At 41.8% G+C, this 19,728-nt stretch overlaps 1 protein-coding gene across 3 annotated transcripts in view; it reads left to right on the top strand.

Moving 5' to 3' along the window:
* The window catches only part of tmem132e (transmembrane protein 132E), a 352,924-nt gene that overhangs the window by 311,992 nt on the left and 21,204 nt on the right, over nucleotides 1-19,728 (top strand). For all 3 annotated transcript variants that reach the window (XM_040151520.1, XM_040151519.1, XM_040151518.1), the window contains 2 exons: nucleotides 10,732-10,937; nucleotides 19,179-19,458. In XM_040151520.1, coding sequence (XP_040007454.1) covers nucleotides 10,732-10,937; nucleotides 19,179-19,458 — 486 coding nt within the window. The remainder of the gene's footprint in view (nucleotides 1-10,731; nucleotides 10,938-19,178; nucleotides 19,459-19,728) is intronic.

Below are 19,728 nucleotides of genomic sequence, written 5' to 3' on the forward strand. Positions count from 1 at the left end.
TAATTGAAGCAGTGGTTGTTGAGCAGGATCACGGGGGCAGTAGGTGGTTTGCAGTCACAGATCCAGACTCTGCAGCACCGGGGGCAGAAATACCTGCAGAAAGTAACAGGAGGAGAGAGGAGAGAGACGAGGAAGCACGAAACTACGGGAGAGAGAAGAAGTCAAGTTACGAACGAGCACTGATGGGATATGAACGTGTACAGATTGAGAGGAAGAGGAGGAAAGAGGAGCTTGGTGCATCCTGGCAGTCTAGGCCTATAGCAGCATAACTAGGGGGTGGTTCAAGCCAAGCCTGAGCCAGCCCTAACTGTAAACTTTATCAAAAACTAAAGTTTTAAGCCTACTCTAAAATGTGGAGAGGGTGTCTGCCTCCCTTACCCACACTGGAAGGTGGCTCCACAGGAGAGGAGCCTGATAGCTGAAGGCTCTGCCTCCCATTCTACATTTGGGGACTTTTTTTGAGATTTTTATGATATGATGGTGCCTGAACATTAAGGGCTTTGTAGGTGAGGAGGAGGATTTTAAATTCTACTCTGAATTTTACAGGGAACTAATGTAGAGAAGCTAACACAGCAGAAATGTGATCTCTTTTCCTAGTTCCTGCCAGTACTCGTGCTGCAGCATTCTGGATCAGCTGGAGAGAATTTAAAGATTTGTTGGGACAGCCTGATAATAAGGAGTTGCAATAATCCAGCCTAGAAGTAACAAAAGCATGCACTAATTTTTCTGCATCTTTCTGAGACATGATGTGCCTAATTTTTGTAATGTTACGTAGATGAAAAAAGGCGGTCCTTGAAGTCTGTTTTATGTTGGAGTTAAAGGACATATCCCGATAAAAGATAACTCAGAGATTCCTAACGGTGGTGCTGGAGGCCAGGGCAATGCCATCCAGAGTAAGTATATCATAAGATAATGTGTTTCTGAGGTGTTGGGGGTCAAGTACAACAACTTCAGTTTTGTCTGAGTTTTGTCTTTATGTCCTTTAAGGCATCCTTGAAGTTAGCTAACTGATTGGTTTCATCAGGCTTCATTGACAGTACAATTGGGTTCATCTGCTTAACAATTGAAATTTATGGAGTGTTTCCTAATAATACTGCCGAAAGAAAGCATATATAAGGTGAATAGAACTGGTCCAAGCACGGAACCTTGTGGAACTCCCTTTTGAGTATATGGAAGATTTATCTTTAACTTGCAGAAACTGACATCGATCTGATAAACAGGACATAAACCAGCTTAGAGCAGCTCCTTTAATGCCAATTAAATGTTACAGTCTCTGTAATAGGATATGATGGTCAGTGGCACCAAATGCAGCACTAAGATCTAACAAGACAAGTACAGAGACAAGTCCTTTTTTCGATGCAGTAAGAAGGTAATTTGTGACTTTCACCAGTGCTGTCTCTGTGCTATGATTCACTCTAAATCCTGACTGAAAATCCTCAAATAAACTATTATCCTGTAAAAAGTCACACAACTGGTTGGCGAGAAAAACTGTCTAAGTATAAATCAGGTTTTACAGCTGTTTCTAAGGTTCCTGTGTTTGAAGATAAATCGTTGCCGGTTGAGGGGGCAGGAAGTGGTGAATTTTGTCTCTAATAGTTAGAATTTCATCATTAAAGAAGCTCATGAAATCGTCACTACTGAGAGCTATGGGAATACATGGATCAATGGAGCTATGACTCTCTGTCAGCCTGTCTACAGTGCTGAAAAGAAACCTAGGGTTGTTTTTATTGAGCTGATCAAATTAACAGCATGAAATAAATCCAGTTCAACTGCCTGTAGAGCAGTACTAGTCTTGTGAAAACGTCACAGTATGTTGTTTCACAGGCTACACAGAAAGGCATTCTCTAGTTTTTCCATCTTAGCATAGAGTGTACCGGCTTCATCCCGAGCAGTAAGATTTTGGTTCGAGCCATCACTTAACTTTTGCAGTGACCCTTGAAGTCTGGCATAATTATGGTGCAGCGGTTACGTTGCTTGCGTGTGTGCTGACCATCTGGTATCTGAAGGACTTTTCAAAGTCTCTATCCTTTGGTTGTCATTAGGCTGTAAACCTGCTGTAATTGTCTGCCAAGGGGACGTGGGTTTGGAAGAAAAATTAAAACGTGTATTAAATTAAGTTGCAGTTATAGATATCAGTGCCCATGTCTTTTAAATCACCAAGAACAGACTGGCCAAGTGACTCTCCTCCATGACTCTGAATTGGCCGAAACTTGACAAAACACGATGCAGCCATCAGGTAACGCATATCTGTGTGTGAAACATCTGGAGAGGAATTTACACTGATTGATAAGTATTTTTTCAATTGTATCCCACTGATTGTCTCTGTAAAGACCCGCACTCCCATCAATTCAGAAAATTATAAACATGTTGTTAGTGAGAGGTACAATGGTGTTCCCTTGCCAGCATTGTCCCACGCTGATAACTTCCAGCACACCCATGAAGTTCCAGTTATCAGGTTGGCCCCTAAAAGGTAGTCATCGCTCTGCTAAAACCTTCACCACCGCAGCCACCCTCTTTAAAACCTTCTTCCAATATTCACATTCACTGTCAAATAGTGTGCGGCTGCATTTTTCAACTCACTATGGCTTGCTGTAAATTCAGACTGAAGTTCATTGTCCCCAGATAATATATGTGCAAAACAAAACACAGTCCATTGCAAAGGGGAATAAAGCAAAATTTCTGCGGGCACAGTTTTACCGTTTGCCAGTTTCCTTTTAAACAGGGTTTTGGAAAAGTACCTCTTGTTGTGTTTCTGAGGCAGCAACATATCTTCATATCACATATCTACATATTTACGTATCTACATATCTACATATGTCCCCATATGTTCCTCAATTTTATCCCAGCATGCAGGCTACGAGCTATAAGGTAGCAGGATACGCGGCCTCTCGTGCCCTCCCCACAGCAAAAGGTGAGGCTGGTGGCACAGCATCCTGGTGTTTAAGGTGGCCGAAGTGTCGGTACCTCTGTCTGAGGGACTTGGCTGGTGTCTTTGCCATGGCTAGAGTAGAGATAACTGCAGCTATAGCCAAGGATCCTCTATTGCAGTTTTTTCAACCGTGCAAATGGTAGCTCTTAGCTGGCAGTCCTCCTGCTGTCCTCCGGATCTTCATTATGCAGTTGTCGACTAGATGAAGATTAAATATCCTTATAATATCAAGTCAATTTGGGGATTTTCATTAGTAAAGCTCAGTCGAGGTGTTATTTTGGCCGTCGTGCTATTCGTTTTTGTGCTCTGCTATCATATTTTCCTTCTGACATTTCAGTGCGGCCGGGTAGGGATTGGGTCTCTTAAGTCAATTTAAATATTCACAAATAGTCTGGCCTATCAGGGGCGCTTGCACACAAGGGGCTCTAGGCTGCAGCGTAGGCCAGCCTGTGCATTAATCCGCGCCAGAGCCAGAGTGCAGCCCGCCTCTGGTCACATTTCATATCAGTGGGTGACATTGAGATGAAAGAGGATGTTGATTATGCATCTTTTTTGTCCTCTTACACCCACTTACTAATCATTAGGAGGTTGATACTAACTGTCCATGCATGTACTTTTGTGAACAAATAAATTCAGACAGTGGCCAGACGTCCCAAAGTGTAAGCCCTGTCACCCGGTGTATCAGCACACCTGCAAGGTGTTTCATATTACCTTCTTGGATAAAGATGGATTTTACCAGGGAATCTGGAAGATGATAGCAGTGTTTTTCTTTCACCAGTTTATACTTTATTGCATTTCTCCAACTCTTTCTCTTTCATATTTAAAGATTTTGCAACTATTGAAAAGATCTGAATACAGTAACAGCTGCATGTGAATGCACTGCACTCGGAGGGAAACAGCCATCAGGGAGAGGGAGGCCAGACGTGACTCGCAGTACGATCAGCTTTGGTGTGTCAGACTTATGAACTGTCTCCCAATAACAGAAATCTTTGAAATTTGATCACATTCATTTCTTTTATATTTGAAGAGTCCAAATCCAATCTGTGTCGAAAAGCCTTTTTTTCATTGAATAGTAAAACTATCACATCAAGTCAGGCTAATGAAATCCTTTTCGGTGGTTTAGCAGCTCCTCAAGGTTGGGTCAGGCAGTTTGATTGCAGATTTTACAGACTGAGGCCATGAAGCCATCAAGCCGAATCAGACACTGACTTCCATCATATTGGTTGTGACTGGCTAGTATCCCTTTCTATTAAAAGAACAGTATATGTCCAATATATTTTCACTGTAATATACTGGACTAATCCTAATGTTTTCTGTCTCACGCTGCCCATGTTATCTTGTCTACAAATTGGTCCAATTAAATTGACTTAGATACAAGAGACAAAACAAATTAAACTGTGAATTAAACTCAAAGTAGAGCTCAGATCAATGAGTTTCCTGCATAGATGTGTTTCTTTAAGGTGGGGTGGGTTCCAATGGTGGTGTATTGTATCGTACTGTCAATAGAAAAGAACAGATTATGCACTGGGATGGCTTGCCTCAGCATGTCATTCATCACTTTTCATTATCCATTGATGACAAGGCGCATGTGATATTGAGTGGCCTTGCCTCAGTGCGCTTGCCATTGAACAGTCGAGGCTAATTTAAAATGAGCCCTTCAGGCCCAGGAAATACACGAGTCATGACAGTTCAAAAAAACGTCCCCCAGACTACAGAAATAAAAGATTCACAGTCAGCCCAACAAAGGTGGCATCCTCCCCTACTTTGTTGTTGTTGTTTTCTTTTATTCCACCCACATTAACTCCCATGCCAAAAGTCATGTCAATCAACTTTAATCACATTCTTGTTTTAGCTGCGGCATGCTGGTTGGTTTTTTTTTTCTAAGCGCTTCGAATGAGTGGTGCAAAATACATAAACCACAAAGCTTTCCAATACCTTGTCATATCTCCTGCTAACCTCGTGACTTGAGACTGCAACTCAGACAGCATTTAAACAAAATTTTTTTCAAGACTTCTCCCCCGAATAAAGCTTTATTTTGAGCCCAGCATTCTCATTTGGATATTTGACAACCCGCAGGCTGTTGTGGGTTTTTTTTCGAACTTTGAGATTAAAATAGGGGAGAGGCTGTTGTTCTTCTTTAGTGGCGCTTTTTAAAAAAAAAAAATCGTTTTTTTTTTCTTCTTTGGAAAATACTAAGCTGCAGCCTATTGCAGACAAGCATAACCTGTATGTGCACAGTTGTGATGTGTGTGTGTGTGTGTGTGTGTTTGTTTGTGTGTCTGTGTGTGTGTGTTTAGGTATAATTATTAAGACTGCAAATGTTGGGAAACGATAGAAAATAGGAAGGCTGTAAGAGTGTGTCAGGGGTAGTAAGGACACCGACCCCCATCCTCTCCCCTAGTGTTAAGACTCATACAACCCATCTGAAGGCAGAGATAAGGCCCCGTGTCTGCACATCACATCTCACGCCTATGGTCATCCTGCACACATACCATAAATGGCTGAAAGCTCACGCCATATTAGTGTGACACATTTACATTTAGCGCGGCTTCAAATTTAGCATCTTAAAGACAAGATGCTAGCTAATAACATCAGGTACAGCTCTTGTGTTGCTGTGTGCTTAAACGTTCCTACAGCTTAGTTTGGAATTGGTTTTAATGATTGCTGGAAGTTATAGCAATAGTTGTGCGAGAGAATATGCAAGAAGGTCACTAGTGACAGCTAGAATTTGCTGAGATCCCATTTTAAAGGGTCCAATTGTTATATTTTATTTAGATCCAGACCCAAAGGAAGAAAAACTCAGGCACAAGGCAGAGAACAGTTCAAAAGTAGTTTATTGTAGACGTGGAGTTGTGGTGGTTGTGGGAGAGCTGAGCCAGAGAAGATTGTGGAACGGAGCAGGCAGTGTTAGCCGGGGTATTTAGCTGGAACAGCAGACAGAAAAGTAGCTGGGAGAGGCAGGCAAACTATAACAACAGGAGAAGATGAACCTGAGGCACAGGCAGACACAGAGTCAGACTATGAACGGGCAAACACAAGACGGCTACTAGTAAGCACTGGAATTGGCAGTAGCATTTGTAACACGTTGGCGAACTGAACGATCTGGCGAAGACTGAAGTGTGGAGTTGGGGTATATGTGCTGCAGGAGCTCGATGAGTGGATGATTAACAGGGGCGCAGGTGAGTTGGCGGCAGGAGAGAACAGATTGCCATGCCCAGCAAGACATATACACACACGAACACACAAACATAGAGAGAGAGACAGACTGGGAACAAACAAGAAACACGAGGTAGGGGAGCAAACAGCAGCAACACTAGGAATAGGGGAGAGACATTTCTGATAACATAACACGATTCAACCAAAAACAGATTTTGTGTACTTTTGGTCTGGGGCTGATTTTCGTGTTTTGGGCCCCTTAGTTCCCATTAAGTCTAATCTTAATGCTACAGCATACAAAGATATTGCGGTTGAAACAGCATACAAAGATATTTTTGACAGCAGTGTTCTGCCAGCTCCAAAAATTCAGTAAGGGCCCTTTCCTGTTTCAACATCGCAATGCCCCCACTACACAAAGCCAGATCCATAAGGAAAAGGTTATCCCACTGTGGCGTAAAAAAAAAAAAAAAATCACTGATTTGCACCTGAGTCCTGACCTCAAACCTATCCAACACCTTTGGGATGAATTGGAACGCCGACTGTGAGCCAGGCCTTATCAGTGGTCGACCTCATTAAAACTCTTGTGGCTGAATGGGAGCAAATCCCTGCAGCTAGGCTCCAAGCTCTGGTGGAAAGCATTAAACCAGAAAAGTGAGGGCTCTTTAGCAGCAGATTAATGACCATGGTTTTGAAATGACCTGTTCAACAATTACATAGGGATGTAATATTTGGGTGTCAGAATAGATTTTGGCATATAATGTAGTTTTGGTTTCATTTGCTGAGGTTTTGAGATAAGAGTTTTGCCTCAACCCTGCAAAGGAGGTGAATGGAATTTTTCAATGTTGTGAGCACCATAAGCCAAATTACACTCACCTATACTCTGTCAGGGTGGAGGCAAAGTCTTCGAGATGCGCTGTATATCTCAAACCAAACCAAAACAGAATGGCTAGATACCACTAAGGGTATGTTTTGTTAAAATATAGAGTTTAATATAGAGTTTGAGTGAACAAACCTTTAATGTGTGCTGATTACTTTGCAGTTATTTTTTCTTAATTGCACTCAAACTGTTTCCAAAAACAGTTCCTAAGTCCCAGCTTTCTAGAATAACAGATCATTTTCACACTCAGCATCATTAATCCTACCAACAACAGGCTGATGGAGGCTGGCTCATTTAGCTAACAGGGCTAAATGAACTCATTGGCGTCAATGTTCTTGAAGCCAGAAAAGCTTCATAACCGCTACAAGACACAATCCCAGTAATGCTAGCCATATGTCAGCTTTCATTCGGTGTTCATTTGGTACATCCAGTATGTTATCCCTAAATGGAAACTCCACTTGGCAGAATGTTGTGGCAATTCATTTAGTGAATAATTAAATTTGAAAACAAGGTCCCGGATAATTGTGGTTTCTGTTTGGAAACACATGGTATGCAGCATGAATATCTTAATGTTAGCAAAATAGCTCCATTTTTCTTCTGCATCAGTTTAAATCTTTGTTGTGTGTGTCATTGATATTGAAACGTGGAAAGAAAATCACTTTCTGGAGTCTATTTTATACAATTACAGGATTACAATTTCTGACTGCATTGGGGATAATTGCAGCTCCAAAATGTAAAACATTTTGAAACCGTAGTCTGCATCCGGTTTAGTCTATTTTTGTCTTTGCCCATTTTTTGTGAAGACCTTTTTTCTGATTTGGGGTGACCAGGTGGCTTGTACATCTGCGACGCATACCATGTAACCGTGGCAATTGGACTTCCAGTATGTTCCATGTCATCCCATTTCTCTCATGACCTTTCCTGCTGCCTAATATAAGCCTAATTTCCAACATACGCTATAAATTTATATCAGAGTATCTGCAGTTGCCTATCCTATAATGTTTTCGTGGGCGGTGGAAGAGCTTTGACCAAATAACTAACAACGTCATGGCTTAGATATTAAAAACATTTTTCCACAAAGCCTGTTTAACAATCTTAGGGTATGGAGCTGGAAAGGTGTGGGCATTTATCAGGCTGGGATTGTCTAAAGGTCAATTGATGGTTTCCATGTCCTCGTGGCTGCGAGGGTCCATGTGACATAAAGCGCATGAATGTCCACTGTTCACTCGCGAGTCCGCATTGTTCGCATCCGTCCTGGAGTATGGTGATGGCTTTACAAAATACACTGATATATTGAATCATGGGAAGTGTAGGATGCAGTGATTTTTGGAGCTCAACACATGTGAATGACCAAAAGCCAGGATATATCGGTCTCTAATTTTGACCATTTGTTTTTTTGGGGGGTTTTTTTTGTCTCTGTCTCTTGCAAATCCCCCAACTTTGTGGAAGTTAAATACTTAATTGCTGAAGTACTCCTTTAAAAGGTCATGTGTAAATAATAGGCCGATGATGTAATGGCAGTGAATCTATTTTAGCAGTTTGACTGCTCAAGATGAAATAGAATTATGGCTCAAGTTCAACACTGACTTATGTGATCAAATGTGGATGAGCAGAAGACTGTTCGAATTCTAAATTTGTGGTGCTGTGTGAATGGCCAAATTATGATAAAGTGTCATTAATGCATTTAAACACTCGCTTGAAGGACAGAAGCTGCTGCCTTTACTAGAAACGTTTGGGAAATTAATTCAGTTAATGTTATGGAATAAGTGTGTGAAAGGCCCTTAGGTATCTTCACCTTAATTAACCCAGCCAATCTTTCACTCTGCATCATGTGACCAGTACACGATAAAATGAAGGCAGCACTTGCACTTGTCCTGATGATCTGTCTCCACCCAGGCAATCTGCTGGCACCATGGAAGATGCCACAGCGCATTAGCAGCAGTGTGATGGCATGTGGCGGCTCAGTGTGTGAAGGCCCTCCTCACCATGCCCCCACAGGTCCACTGATACCCAGAGTTGCTAACAGCTTTTGACTTGCAATTAGCCAGCCAAGTTTATCAGCAGCAATAGCCGCAGGAGCCGAGGCAGTGCTGCAGCTAGGGCACGTTCTCAGTTTGTGTGTATGTACATGTGTGTGTCTCTTTAGGTTAGAAGGGAGTGCATGTCAGACAGACATTCTCGACTCTACATACAGCAGGCCAGGCTGTGATTAATCAAGATGGCTGGGGTCATTGTGTTGAGTTACTCCTCTTGTAACTTGGTTCATACAGATAGGACTGCACATCAGCAGACAGAACAATAACACACAGAGGCTGGATACTGTGGTAGCCCATAAGGTCAAACCCCTGCAATATTGCATTAACTAAACTAGAGGGAAAGACTGTCATCTTAAAAAGTCCTTCCACCCCCCCCCCCCATTCTGGCCTGTCTGCATGGAGGGGGAATTATATTACCAACCTCCTCTCAGTTATGATGAATCCCCAGCCCTGAGAAGACTGGCCAGCCCGACCTCCATTTGTAGGAGATTAGATCCTCTGATTACAATGCCAGCTACCTCCCACCACTAGATAAATCTTCAATGGGAGCCCAAAAGCAAAGCCCTCCAGATCCATTGCAGTTAATAATTTAGTGTTAGAGGGGGACAAGTATTTATGATAATTAAAATTGAGCTGGAGATTTTTGACTAGATGAGAAAGCTAAAGAATGGTTTTAAGTTAAATATGGCATTTGCTAAGACTTAAATTTAGAAATGTCCATATATTGAATTCATACTCATCCTGTTTATTAATGTGCCATGTAGGTATTAAGAACTAAAGTTCATTTGAAATGTCACACTACTGTAAGCCCTGGTATCATATGAATTGTATCTTTGCCTAAAAGCTTTTGTTTGCATATTATGTGTTCATAAAATTGTTCATAGATCATTATACTGAAAATGGGCAAGAGAGGTGGTGAGTTTTGGACATGATATGAATGCTTAATTTCATCATTACAATGCTTAACACACAATTACTCAGAAGTACTAATTTGACTGCAAAAGATGCAAATTAGATTAGAGCCAGATAGCCCACGGCCAGTAAGTATTGTTTACAGCAGTGGTTCTCAGCACTGTGCCTTCAAGGCCGGAGAGTCTGCAAGTTTTCATTCTGACCAAACATAGCGGCAGCTGATTTTCACTGATTCGTTCCACGTATCTGGTTAAGGCCAGTAAAATCAGCTGCTGCAGTGTTGTGATGGAGTGAAAACCTTCAGACTCCGCAGCCTCAGTGGCACACAGCTGAGAAGCGCTGGTCGACAGTGTGCTAAATATTGACATACGGCTTCTTTTTAAGAGTGGTTTCGCCCAAATTACAAACAGAATACACAACATCTTCTCATTAACCCAAAGTGCTATGTAGTCAGTGCAGATGGTTTTGGTTTTGGTGTAGTTTTCAGGATATCTGTCTCTGAGGTTTCTGCCACAATTCTCAAACCTGCAGTGGAACCACCTTTGGGTGAACCAATGCTTAAAGGCAAAATGAAAGTATTGGCAGAGATGGTTAATGTGCCCTGAACTTTCACATTACATTAAAATCCCTAAAATATCTTATTCCCAGCTGTATATTTGCTCTGCTGAAAGTATCAACCTTGAAATGCCCCGCGATGAATTGTGGCACTGACAGCTGCATCCATACTGCTCTGTATATCATCACGTCACTTACATCCTCTGCCACCGACTTGACCATTACCATATAGATGGTTTCTGACTTCTGACCCTGATCTGTCCTAGGTGTCCATGAATTGCGACTACGTGTTCGTCAATGGGAAGGAGACGCGGGGCTCCATGAATGCCAGGGTTATCTTCAGCTACGAGCACCTGAGCGCACCCCTGGAGCTGACGGTCTGGGTGCCTAAACTTCCCCTGCAGGTGGAACTTTCTGATAACAATCTCAGCTTCATCAAAGGCTGGAGGGTTCCCATTCTGCCCGACCGAAGGTGAGGCTTCTGTGAATTTTGACACAGTCACCACTGGTTTAGTGTTAGAGTGAAATTACAGTTTCATGCAACCTGGGTCTTATTTTCATGGCTTTGGCCATCATTCCCATCTGGAATAGTTGCACTGTGCTCGCCAAGGTAACTACTGAGATTTGGGAACACGGCAACGTCGCTAAAGAAGTCAGAGAGGGCGAGAAACATGAGCAGCCAGATGATCAGACAGGTTGTTAACAAACCCCAAACTAGCCAAACTTGTTTAGAAGAAAATAACAAAGGCGGACCCTAAAATTTTTATCCAATCTGTACCTTGCAATACACAGACCAACATCTGGCTTCAACTCTGACCTTCCGTTCTTACCGTTGTGCACACGGTTTTCCACTACAATGATGGATTATAGCGTTCACTTTTGGTTTTTACGTTGCAATAAAGTGGTTTAAATAATCTGGCTAAACCGTTGGCTTGTTTACAACCTGTCTGATCGTCTGACTTCTGGTGTGTCTTGCCATGTCAGATTTCAGTGTAATGTTGCAGCATTCCCAGAACTGATATGAATGACGGCATGTCTCACAGGTAGTAGACATAACAACACATTTCTCAACCAATCAATAGAACAATGAGCACCATGAGATCACGACACATGAACTACAAAAAAAAGAGCCAAGGTCATGGAAACAAACCCCTTCACTCTCTTTTGTTTTCTCGTCTGAAGGAACAAAGCCAGAATGCATTCACTACGGTAGAATATATTGTGGATGTCTTATTTTTACATGATTACCGGAGGAATCATTATCAAAAGTGCATGGAACGCCACAGTCTTAAACATTAAAGACCAAAATGCTGCCCAACCTCCTCTCTGTTTTCCAGGATTTTATGTGCAGTTGCTTGTTTTGCTCCAATTAGATGCCCTGGCTCAGGCACATAGCAGAAATGTACCCTGCAAAATGAAGTGCTAATTCATCTACGAGGTTGTAATGTATGTGTCATACCAACCCATTTTGTACAAGTCCAAGATGCCGGGTTTATTTTTACGTTGAGTAAGTACACAGAAAGCTTTTCAGAGTGAGTATTGGCTGTACTTTCAGATTTGTAATGACATTTTTGGATTAAGAAGCAAGTAATTTTGGGTGTTAAGTGGGATTCAAAATGATTGTTATTATTATTATTCAGTTATTGTAGCTGTACTTTCAGGAGGCTTCTAAACGGCTAATGCAGTTGTGCAGTCATGTTTTCCATGTAACTGTCAGTATTTTTGTTTCATTTGGATATGCAGTAGTGCAGCCATGTATTCCCGAAAAACTGTGACTGTCATACTGTGATATGGTTATCTGCTCTTATTCTTCTATTCTATTTATATTCTTGCCATTATAAGGAATCAAGGCCAATTGTGTGGTTGTCATGTCAATATTATAGAAGCTTTTGTCAATAGAAGGAATCCAGCAGGCAATAAAGAAACGAATGAGGTGTTGGCTACAAGCCTTGAAAAAAATAACACCTTTATATGTGGGAAAAAAACGGCACCAGTGGGAGATTAAGGTTTTTTGCGCCAGGACCCTGATGAAAAATGTCGCCTGAGGTTAAGGAACCAAGGCTCATTAAAATATTCCTGCATTTCTTTTCATGCATGGAGCAGTAACAAACAGGCCCACAACCCCTTCATTTAGGACAGTGGTTCTCAAACTTTTTCCGGCACGCCCCCCTTCAGAAGCCGATAATGTTCAAGCCGCATCCCGCACATTTTTTTTATCAGTCATTAACCATGATAGGGGAAGCAACTAATAAACAAGGATCCGAGTTGAATTTTAGTCAAATAAAGGTCAGCACGATAGCATCAGCAAACTTTTTTAATTTTCCCTCCATTAATCATTCTGTTAGTTTCTCTCTGTATTTTCCCCCTGGTCATCCAGCCCCCCCCCCCTGCAGTAGCTCTAAGATCCCCCAGGGGGGGGCCCACTCCCCAGTTTGAGAGCCACTGGTTTATGAAATGTTTAATGGGAGCATTAACACTCATGCATGTGGCTGCTGTCGTTGCGGCTGGAGAACATCATCAGAGACCAAATCCCCATTCCACCGAGCTTGAATACAAATGGCATGTTTAAGGAGTTGCTTGAAGAATGACGTTTTTTTTAAATGACCTAGAGTGCTTGGAAAACATCTTGCACAGCCTCATTTTTCAAAGATCCTAAATGAGCCTTAATGGGCTAAAAATTCCATATTATTTTGACAGGCAATATGAGTCTTAAATCACTTCTTTAGCGCCATTCACTTGTTTTTCGTAGGCCCAGCCAATCAAAGCAGAACCCTACAGATGAGGAATCACATATCAGATTTGTGATATTTTCAGACCTCATTATTTTGAATGGTGTTTGCTGTTTGTCCAGTGTTTACGAGGCCCCAAGGTTTGCCAGCGGTCTAATATGGTATGATTCTCATATAACAACATTATGTTGTTGTTCAACCGTTCCCTAAACTTAAAGTTTGTGTTTTCTAAACTACGTATCTCTTAGATTCTTCCAAGCCAATTTTCTATGCATATATCGTACTGCTTTCATGAAAACAGTAATCAAATACCTCTTGTGAGCTATTTTAGGTTGCTATGATCCAACACAGCCAGGCCAGAGGAATTCATTTCACTGCAGGTGAAGCATTTCTGTCTTGCTTACTGCCGATTGGATTTACTGAGAGCATGTAGCTTTCTATACTTTTCCCTCCTTGGGAGCATCAGGAAACTGTAGACAAAGATGGCTCTCGTAATTCCCGATGGTGCCACATGCAGACTATTGAAGCTGCTGATACTGACTAGTATGGCCTTCCGACGTGAGTCTTTGTGTTTTTTCAGTGATATTTCTGGAGTTGATTTTGGACACATCTTTTGGCGTTTGCGATGCAGTATGTTTTGGTTTTCTGTTGCCTGATCCACAGCTGTACCTGCAGCTGCATCACAGCAGGCTGGCAAGGATTTGGTACTATTTAATCATGGAATATGCTGTATTTTTACAACAAAAAGTCAAAATCAATTTAATGTGTGGCCTTTGTGTAAATACCATATAATTCGGAGGTATGGGCTGTAGTCATTAGTAGCGTGCAGCTTGCGCTGATACCCTCTTTTTGAAGAGACATTTAATTTCACAGGAAATGCAAAGAAGTAAAAACAAAAGCAGTTCCCGCTTATGTACTTATGCACTTCTTAATTGATTGATTCAGTAGCATTTGTTTTGTTTTGAAAACAGCCTGCATCTCATTTCAAGGGTAGCTGTACTTGTTGTCAGTGCTGAGGCTCTATAAAACAGCATGGATAATTCATAAAACACCATGTATTAAGGCTGGAAAAGTAACAAACCTATTACAAAAAAATCCCATGTGTATCACATTATAGATAGAGGCACATACGGGCACGTGTGGTTTTCAGACATTTCACACGTTAAATGTAAGACATCACATGTGAAAACGTCAGTTTCCTTTTGTTGACAAAACCACCCCCACTCAAGGTCCTCTTACCTGCTTGTTCCGGACTGCATCACACGGTCCTCGTCACTAGACCGAGTTTGCTCAGTTGCCGTAGAAATGTAGATGTTTCCGAGATTCTGAGCACCTCTAGCGCTTCTCGTCCGCGGCGACTTAAAAGTTGAGCTCGACAGTTTATTCCTGGAATTTCACATACGGGCACATTTTGGACATTTCGTCAGGTTTTATCGGGAACAAATATTTCACATGTAATGGTAGCTTAGGGTTTTAAGATGTTGTACCATGTAATCACAAATTCCCCAGTTTGAGTTTGGCTGGGGACTTACTGTACGTTGAATGCCATCCCTCATCTCTCTACCCTCACTTCTTGTCAGCTTTCTACCGACTCCCACCTGAAAAAAGCTAAACTACCCCCGAAAAACACACATTGGGACATTTCACATGTGAAGTATAATAGTTCACGTTACTTGTTACATTTCACTTGTGAAAACACACATTTCAAACATACATTTCTTTTTTTTTTTACCTTACTCATGATAAAATGAAATAAAATAATTTTAATATCACATACTTGGCCTGAAAATTGATCACATTTTGGCTTGTTAAAGACTCGAACCCAAGGTTTAGGAATTAGGACTTCTTTGTGACTTGCAAAATAGCAGCCTGGACACGTGCCATTAACAAAACAAAGGCCATTGCCAACAACTGCCTGCAAGACTGGCAAACTTTATTGTGCCAAGATGCCAGGCAGGGAGAGATTAAACAGACAGCAACAGGATTTAGGACCTCATTTTGAGGAATGCCAGCACCAACAATAAAACTGGCATGAGATAGCAGGCTCTATTTGTCCCAACATTGGTCTTGTTTGTATACAGTAATTATAAAGTTCTTCGGTAATGAATACGATGATGTTTTCAAAGACCTAACAAAGCACTGTAAATAATACCTCAAACTAAGATGGAAAATAAAAACTATAATAGGACGTAGCTGAATAATTATCTGAAACACATGATACAGTAACTCCAAGTCATGACGATTACCTGCATCAGAATCTGCTAAAGCTGCTTTATTTTCTGATTATTATACTGAATTATTGGCTTTTCACTTACTCCTCCCAATCCTCCCATTACTCACTCCCTCTTGCTCATTTTCATCCTCTCACGAGCGCTCTGACTCTCCTTTACATCACCTCCGACCTCCGGCCCTCCTTCCCCACGCCTCCTTAACTCTTTTATTTTCCCCTCTGATGCAGTCTTTCTCCCCTACACTCCTTCACTTCTGCAAAGTGACACATTCTGAACCTCCATGCCCAGGAAAGCCTCTTGGCCTGCAGTGGGCCTTTGCTACAGTGCAGCAGTATTGCTCACTGGCTGAATTACCCAGTAACACGCTCTAAAAAAGGAAAGAGAGGGCAATCGGGCAGGCAGCTCGTGTGCACTGAAGCTTCAGCTTGTTTGGTTGTATCGGAGACTCTAATAAGAACGGACAATATTCTTCTGGGAGAGAAAATATATCAACCTTATTTTCAGGTATGGGCCCAGGAAGGTAAACTTTCACTGACCTGAGCCAAGAGTTTTGAAACTCCGTGACAAAGACAGAGAGAGTCTAATTGTCTCACTGGGTTTTTCTCTACTTTTAACTGAATGACTAACTGAGTGTGCAGTCTCAGCGTCTGCTGTGGAGTTAACTCGCTTACCCTCTAAGGACAACATCAAACTACACATCCTGAAGCTACGCTGTCAGTCTCCAACACACAGCGACACACAGAAGATAGTCCAGATGACATCCGGTGCCAGAGATTTAATGTGAACTGGAAGAAAAGTGCATCATTACTGACATCAGCTTTAAGTTTCAGATTCCAAACAGGCCGTTGCTTTTGTTTAGATTTACTGATTTAAGGTTATTATAATTTTAAGAGACACTACAGCGATTTAGTTTTTAACTTCTGAAAAGTTGGTGGACAGCAAGAGACAGATTGAAAACTAAAAAGTTGGTGCAGCAAAGGCCAACATATCATGACTTTTCCCTAATATCCCTAATAAATCACTAATATGCATAAAGCTCCAAAAACACTGGATTTCTCACCAAGGAGCGTCCTTTTGTTAGACCCGCCCTACCTGCTAAACAGCAACCACATCTTTCCAACTCCACATCTCTGGTCCCTAACGCAGACTTTCTGTCACAGATTTAAAGTCTCATAGTCCAACCTGAGATGACCCCGTTGACGTCATCAGGGGTTATACTCTCATATTTTACAAAGCTCCTCCGGAGCCAAGGAGGACATTCTAAAGCTGTTACAGGGTATTTAAGTTAAGGGTATTTTTCAGATGTGTTTCCCTGATCCCGAGTTTGTGATGAATGATGATTTTTTTTTTCTTTAAATTCATTTTCTGCTAGTTATTTCTTTTGACTTCCCGTTGACAGTTTCCTAATGTTGCTTCTAAAGCCATCATCTGAATTTTAACATTAATTGGAAACAAACCATTCAGATACACAACTTTCAGATGCTTGTAGCTCATGTAAGAAGAAACTGTGATTGAGTCCTTACAAGCAATAATGTTTGTCTGCGACTGCACAAAGTTTCTTTAATTAATCTGAAAAGTATCCACATAGCCAATATCTATATACCTGCTTGCCCTGTACAGGGTTGCTCAGGGCCTGGATCCTATCTCAGGTCACGTGGGGTACATCCTTGGCAGGTTGTCAATTGGTTATAGGGCTCGCACACATTGTGATACTAGACAGCCATTTAAACTCACATTCACACCAGTTCCCCAAATTTTGGAGTGTGGGAAAAAACCAGAGAGCCCAGAAAAAAAAAAAAACTCACAGATGGAGAAAATATCCAAATTCCACACAGGAATACCCCAACCTTGTTGTTGTTGAGTGCTACTGCTAACGGCTGCTCATTTTGTTTGTTAGTATTTTCAGCCCTGTTTAATTTAAGAGTACTTTTTCAGATTTGCTCCCGTGGGCCTGATTTTGTGATTAATTTTCTTTTTCTTTTTTTTTCTCTTTTCTCATTTTTTTCTAGTTGTTTATTTTGACTTCCCATGAATGAAAATGTAGCAAATGGTCCAGTCTCCACCGTGATGATTCAAACTAAAATGTGTGGACAGTTTTTCTAACGGTTTTTCTAAAGCCACTGTCTGAATTAAAAAAACGTAATTAAATACCGTGCTTGTTAAGATATGCACCTTTTAGAGGCTTGTAAATCAACATAAACAGAAACTTTGAGAATCTCTGTGGTAGTCTACATGTGCTACTGTGCAGAATTCTAATAATTTTCTTCATAAACCTCCCAATGTGTGAATTAATATGTGACATAGAATCCATATGCAAGATTGTTGTAACCAACAAATGGCTAAATTGCTGCAGTAAAACCATGTTGTTTTCTACTTGCAGCAACAGGGTATCTTCTTTAAATCGCTGTTCCTCTCCATCGCCGTAAGATTTCTGTGTCAAGTCGGTAATTTCCATTATATTGAATTCATAATGGCTTTGCCACATTGTTAGAAAATCACACAGTGACTGTGAAAGTGCTTTACATTTTTTATTCTTTTCAAAGTCACAAATGCAACCAACCATAGACACTGAAGTGAAAAGTCCATGACCCGAGCTTAATCAGTGCGATAGAGGCTCATGAGGTGAAGTCGTAGTTGCTTGAATGAACAGCTACATACAGGTTCCTCCAATGACCCGTGAGAGCCTTATGGAAGGCCCTTTTATGTCTAAACATCCTATAACCTGACAGTACAAAGTTATAGGCAAAGCAGAGTGCTGAAGTATTGGTGGGAATGATGAGGTGAGCAGAGGTAGCGCGCTAAGATGAATTAATAATCAAACCCATTAGGTGGGACGGGTGGAAAGGTACACACAACAATGCATTTAGCTGTTGAGAGAGTGCAATGTAAGCGTTTGTGAGAGCTCAAGAGACGGAAGTGCTAAGCCTAATAATCGGACCGGTTCCTTGAATCAATGGGTGGACTTTGTCGGTGGCTGACAGAAACACTGCCTTTCCTGAATCTCAAGTTGTTCAGATAGTTTGGTCAAAGCAAAGATTAAGTAGAGGGGTGCTTTTTAAGGAGAAACTGGCAGACTGTCAAGCCTGCTGAGGGGAGCCGGGTAACTCATACATATTGCTGTAGAGCAGATTGCCGCTTGGTGGGGGATGCACCTGGCATGTTTAACCCTGCTGCCCAGGGCTCCTGTGAAATAAGAAGGGCACCAGTCCAAAACTCGGCTTTTTGGTGCTTATCTCCTTCTCTGCTGGCGTGGAGGACATTTTCCTCATCGCCTCTACATCAGAACCGATAATGTGATGGATTTGTGTGGAGTGGTGCCAAGTTTCTCATCAGTGTTATGATAAAATGAGTAAGGACCCTTAAGAACAGAAAGCACAAATTTAGACGTACAATCATGCCACAGCGTTGAGCATAATTTAGCAGCAGCTGCTCAGTTTAAAGAACTGACAAGTTATGATTGGTGATGTTCTGTAGTTCTTAACGTTTTTATCAGTGGGTTTCAGCTTTTTTTCTCGGCCAGTTCCATACACACTTGGCCAAATCTTAGGTACTGAGTTTAACTTCTCAAGTTCTTCACCTCTGTTGCCTTTTTGCAACTCCACACCTGCCTAAAATTGGTACCCACAACGTTCACGAGTGCTTTAGGATAGCACCGCTAATGCATTCGCTGTATCCTTGACACCAGGTTGATGAATGTTTAATGCATTTCAGTCTCTACTTCATTTATATTTCCCCCTTTTGTCTCTGCCCAAGGAGCACCAGAGACAGCGATGCAGATGACGAAGATGACGAGCGCCGGGTGAGTCGAGGCTGCACGCTGCAGTACCAGCGCGCCCTGGTCAAGGTGCTGACCCAGTTCCACACCACCTCCACAGAGGGAACCGATCAGGTAATCACCATGCTGGGGCCCGACTGGCAGGTGGATGTCACTGACCTGATCCAGGACTCCCTGAAGGTGGCTGACCCTAGGATAGCAGAGTTGGTGGACAGGACTGTCCTGGTGGGCCTGGAGCTGGGAAATACCGTGCTGAAGGTAAATGGACTACCTTTTTCGTGTCAGTGCTGAAAATTTACATAAATCAGGAGTGAAAAATGAAGTGTCATGTAGATGACAAATGATGCGTCTGAGTGAGAAGCATGAAAGTAGGCATGGTGTTCCTTAAACGTGCACTCCACAGCCACCACAAACAAAATGAAGGCTGAGTTTAAGAGATGAGGAAGTAAGATTTGAAACTTAGAGCTCATTACTCTTTCTGAATTTCCAGCAGCTGTCCGGGGCTAAGGAAGCTATTGTTTTTGAAGA

Source organism: Xiphias gladius, chromosome 17 (genome assembly GCF_016859285.1).
Source record: "Xiphias gladius isolate SHS-SW01 ecotype Sanya breed wild chromosome 17, ASM1685928v1, whole genome shotgun sequence".
Classification (NCBI taxonomy): Eukaryota; Metazoa; Chordata; class Actinopteri; order Istiophoriformes; family Xiphiidae; genus Xiphias; species Xiphias gladius.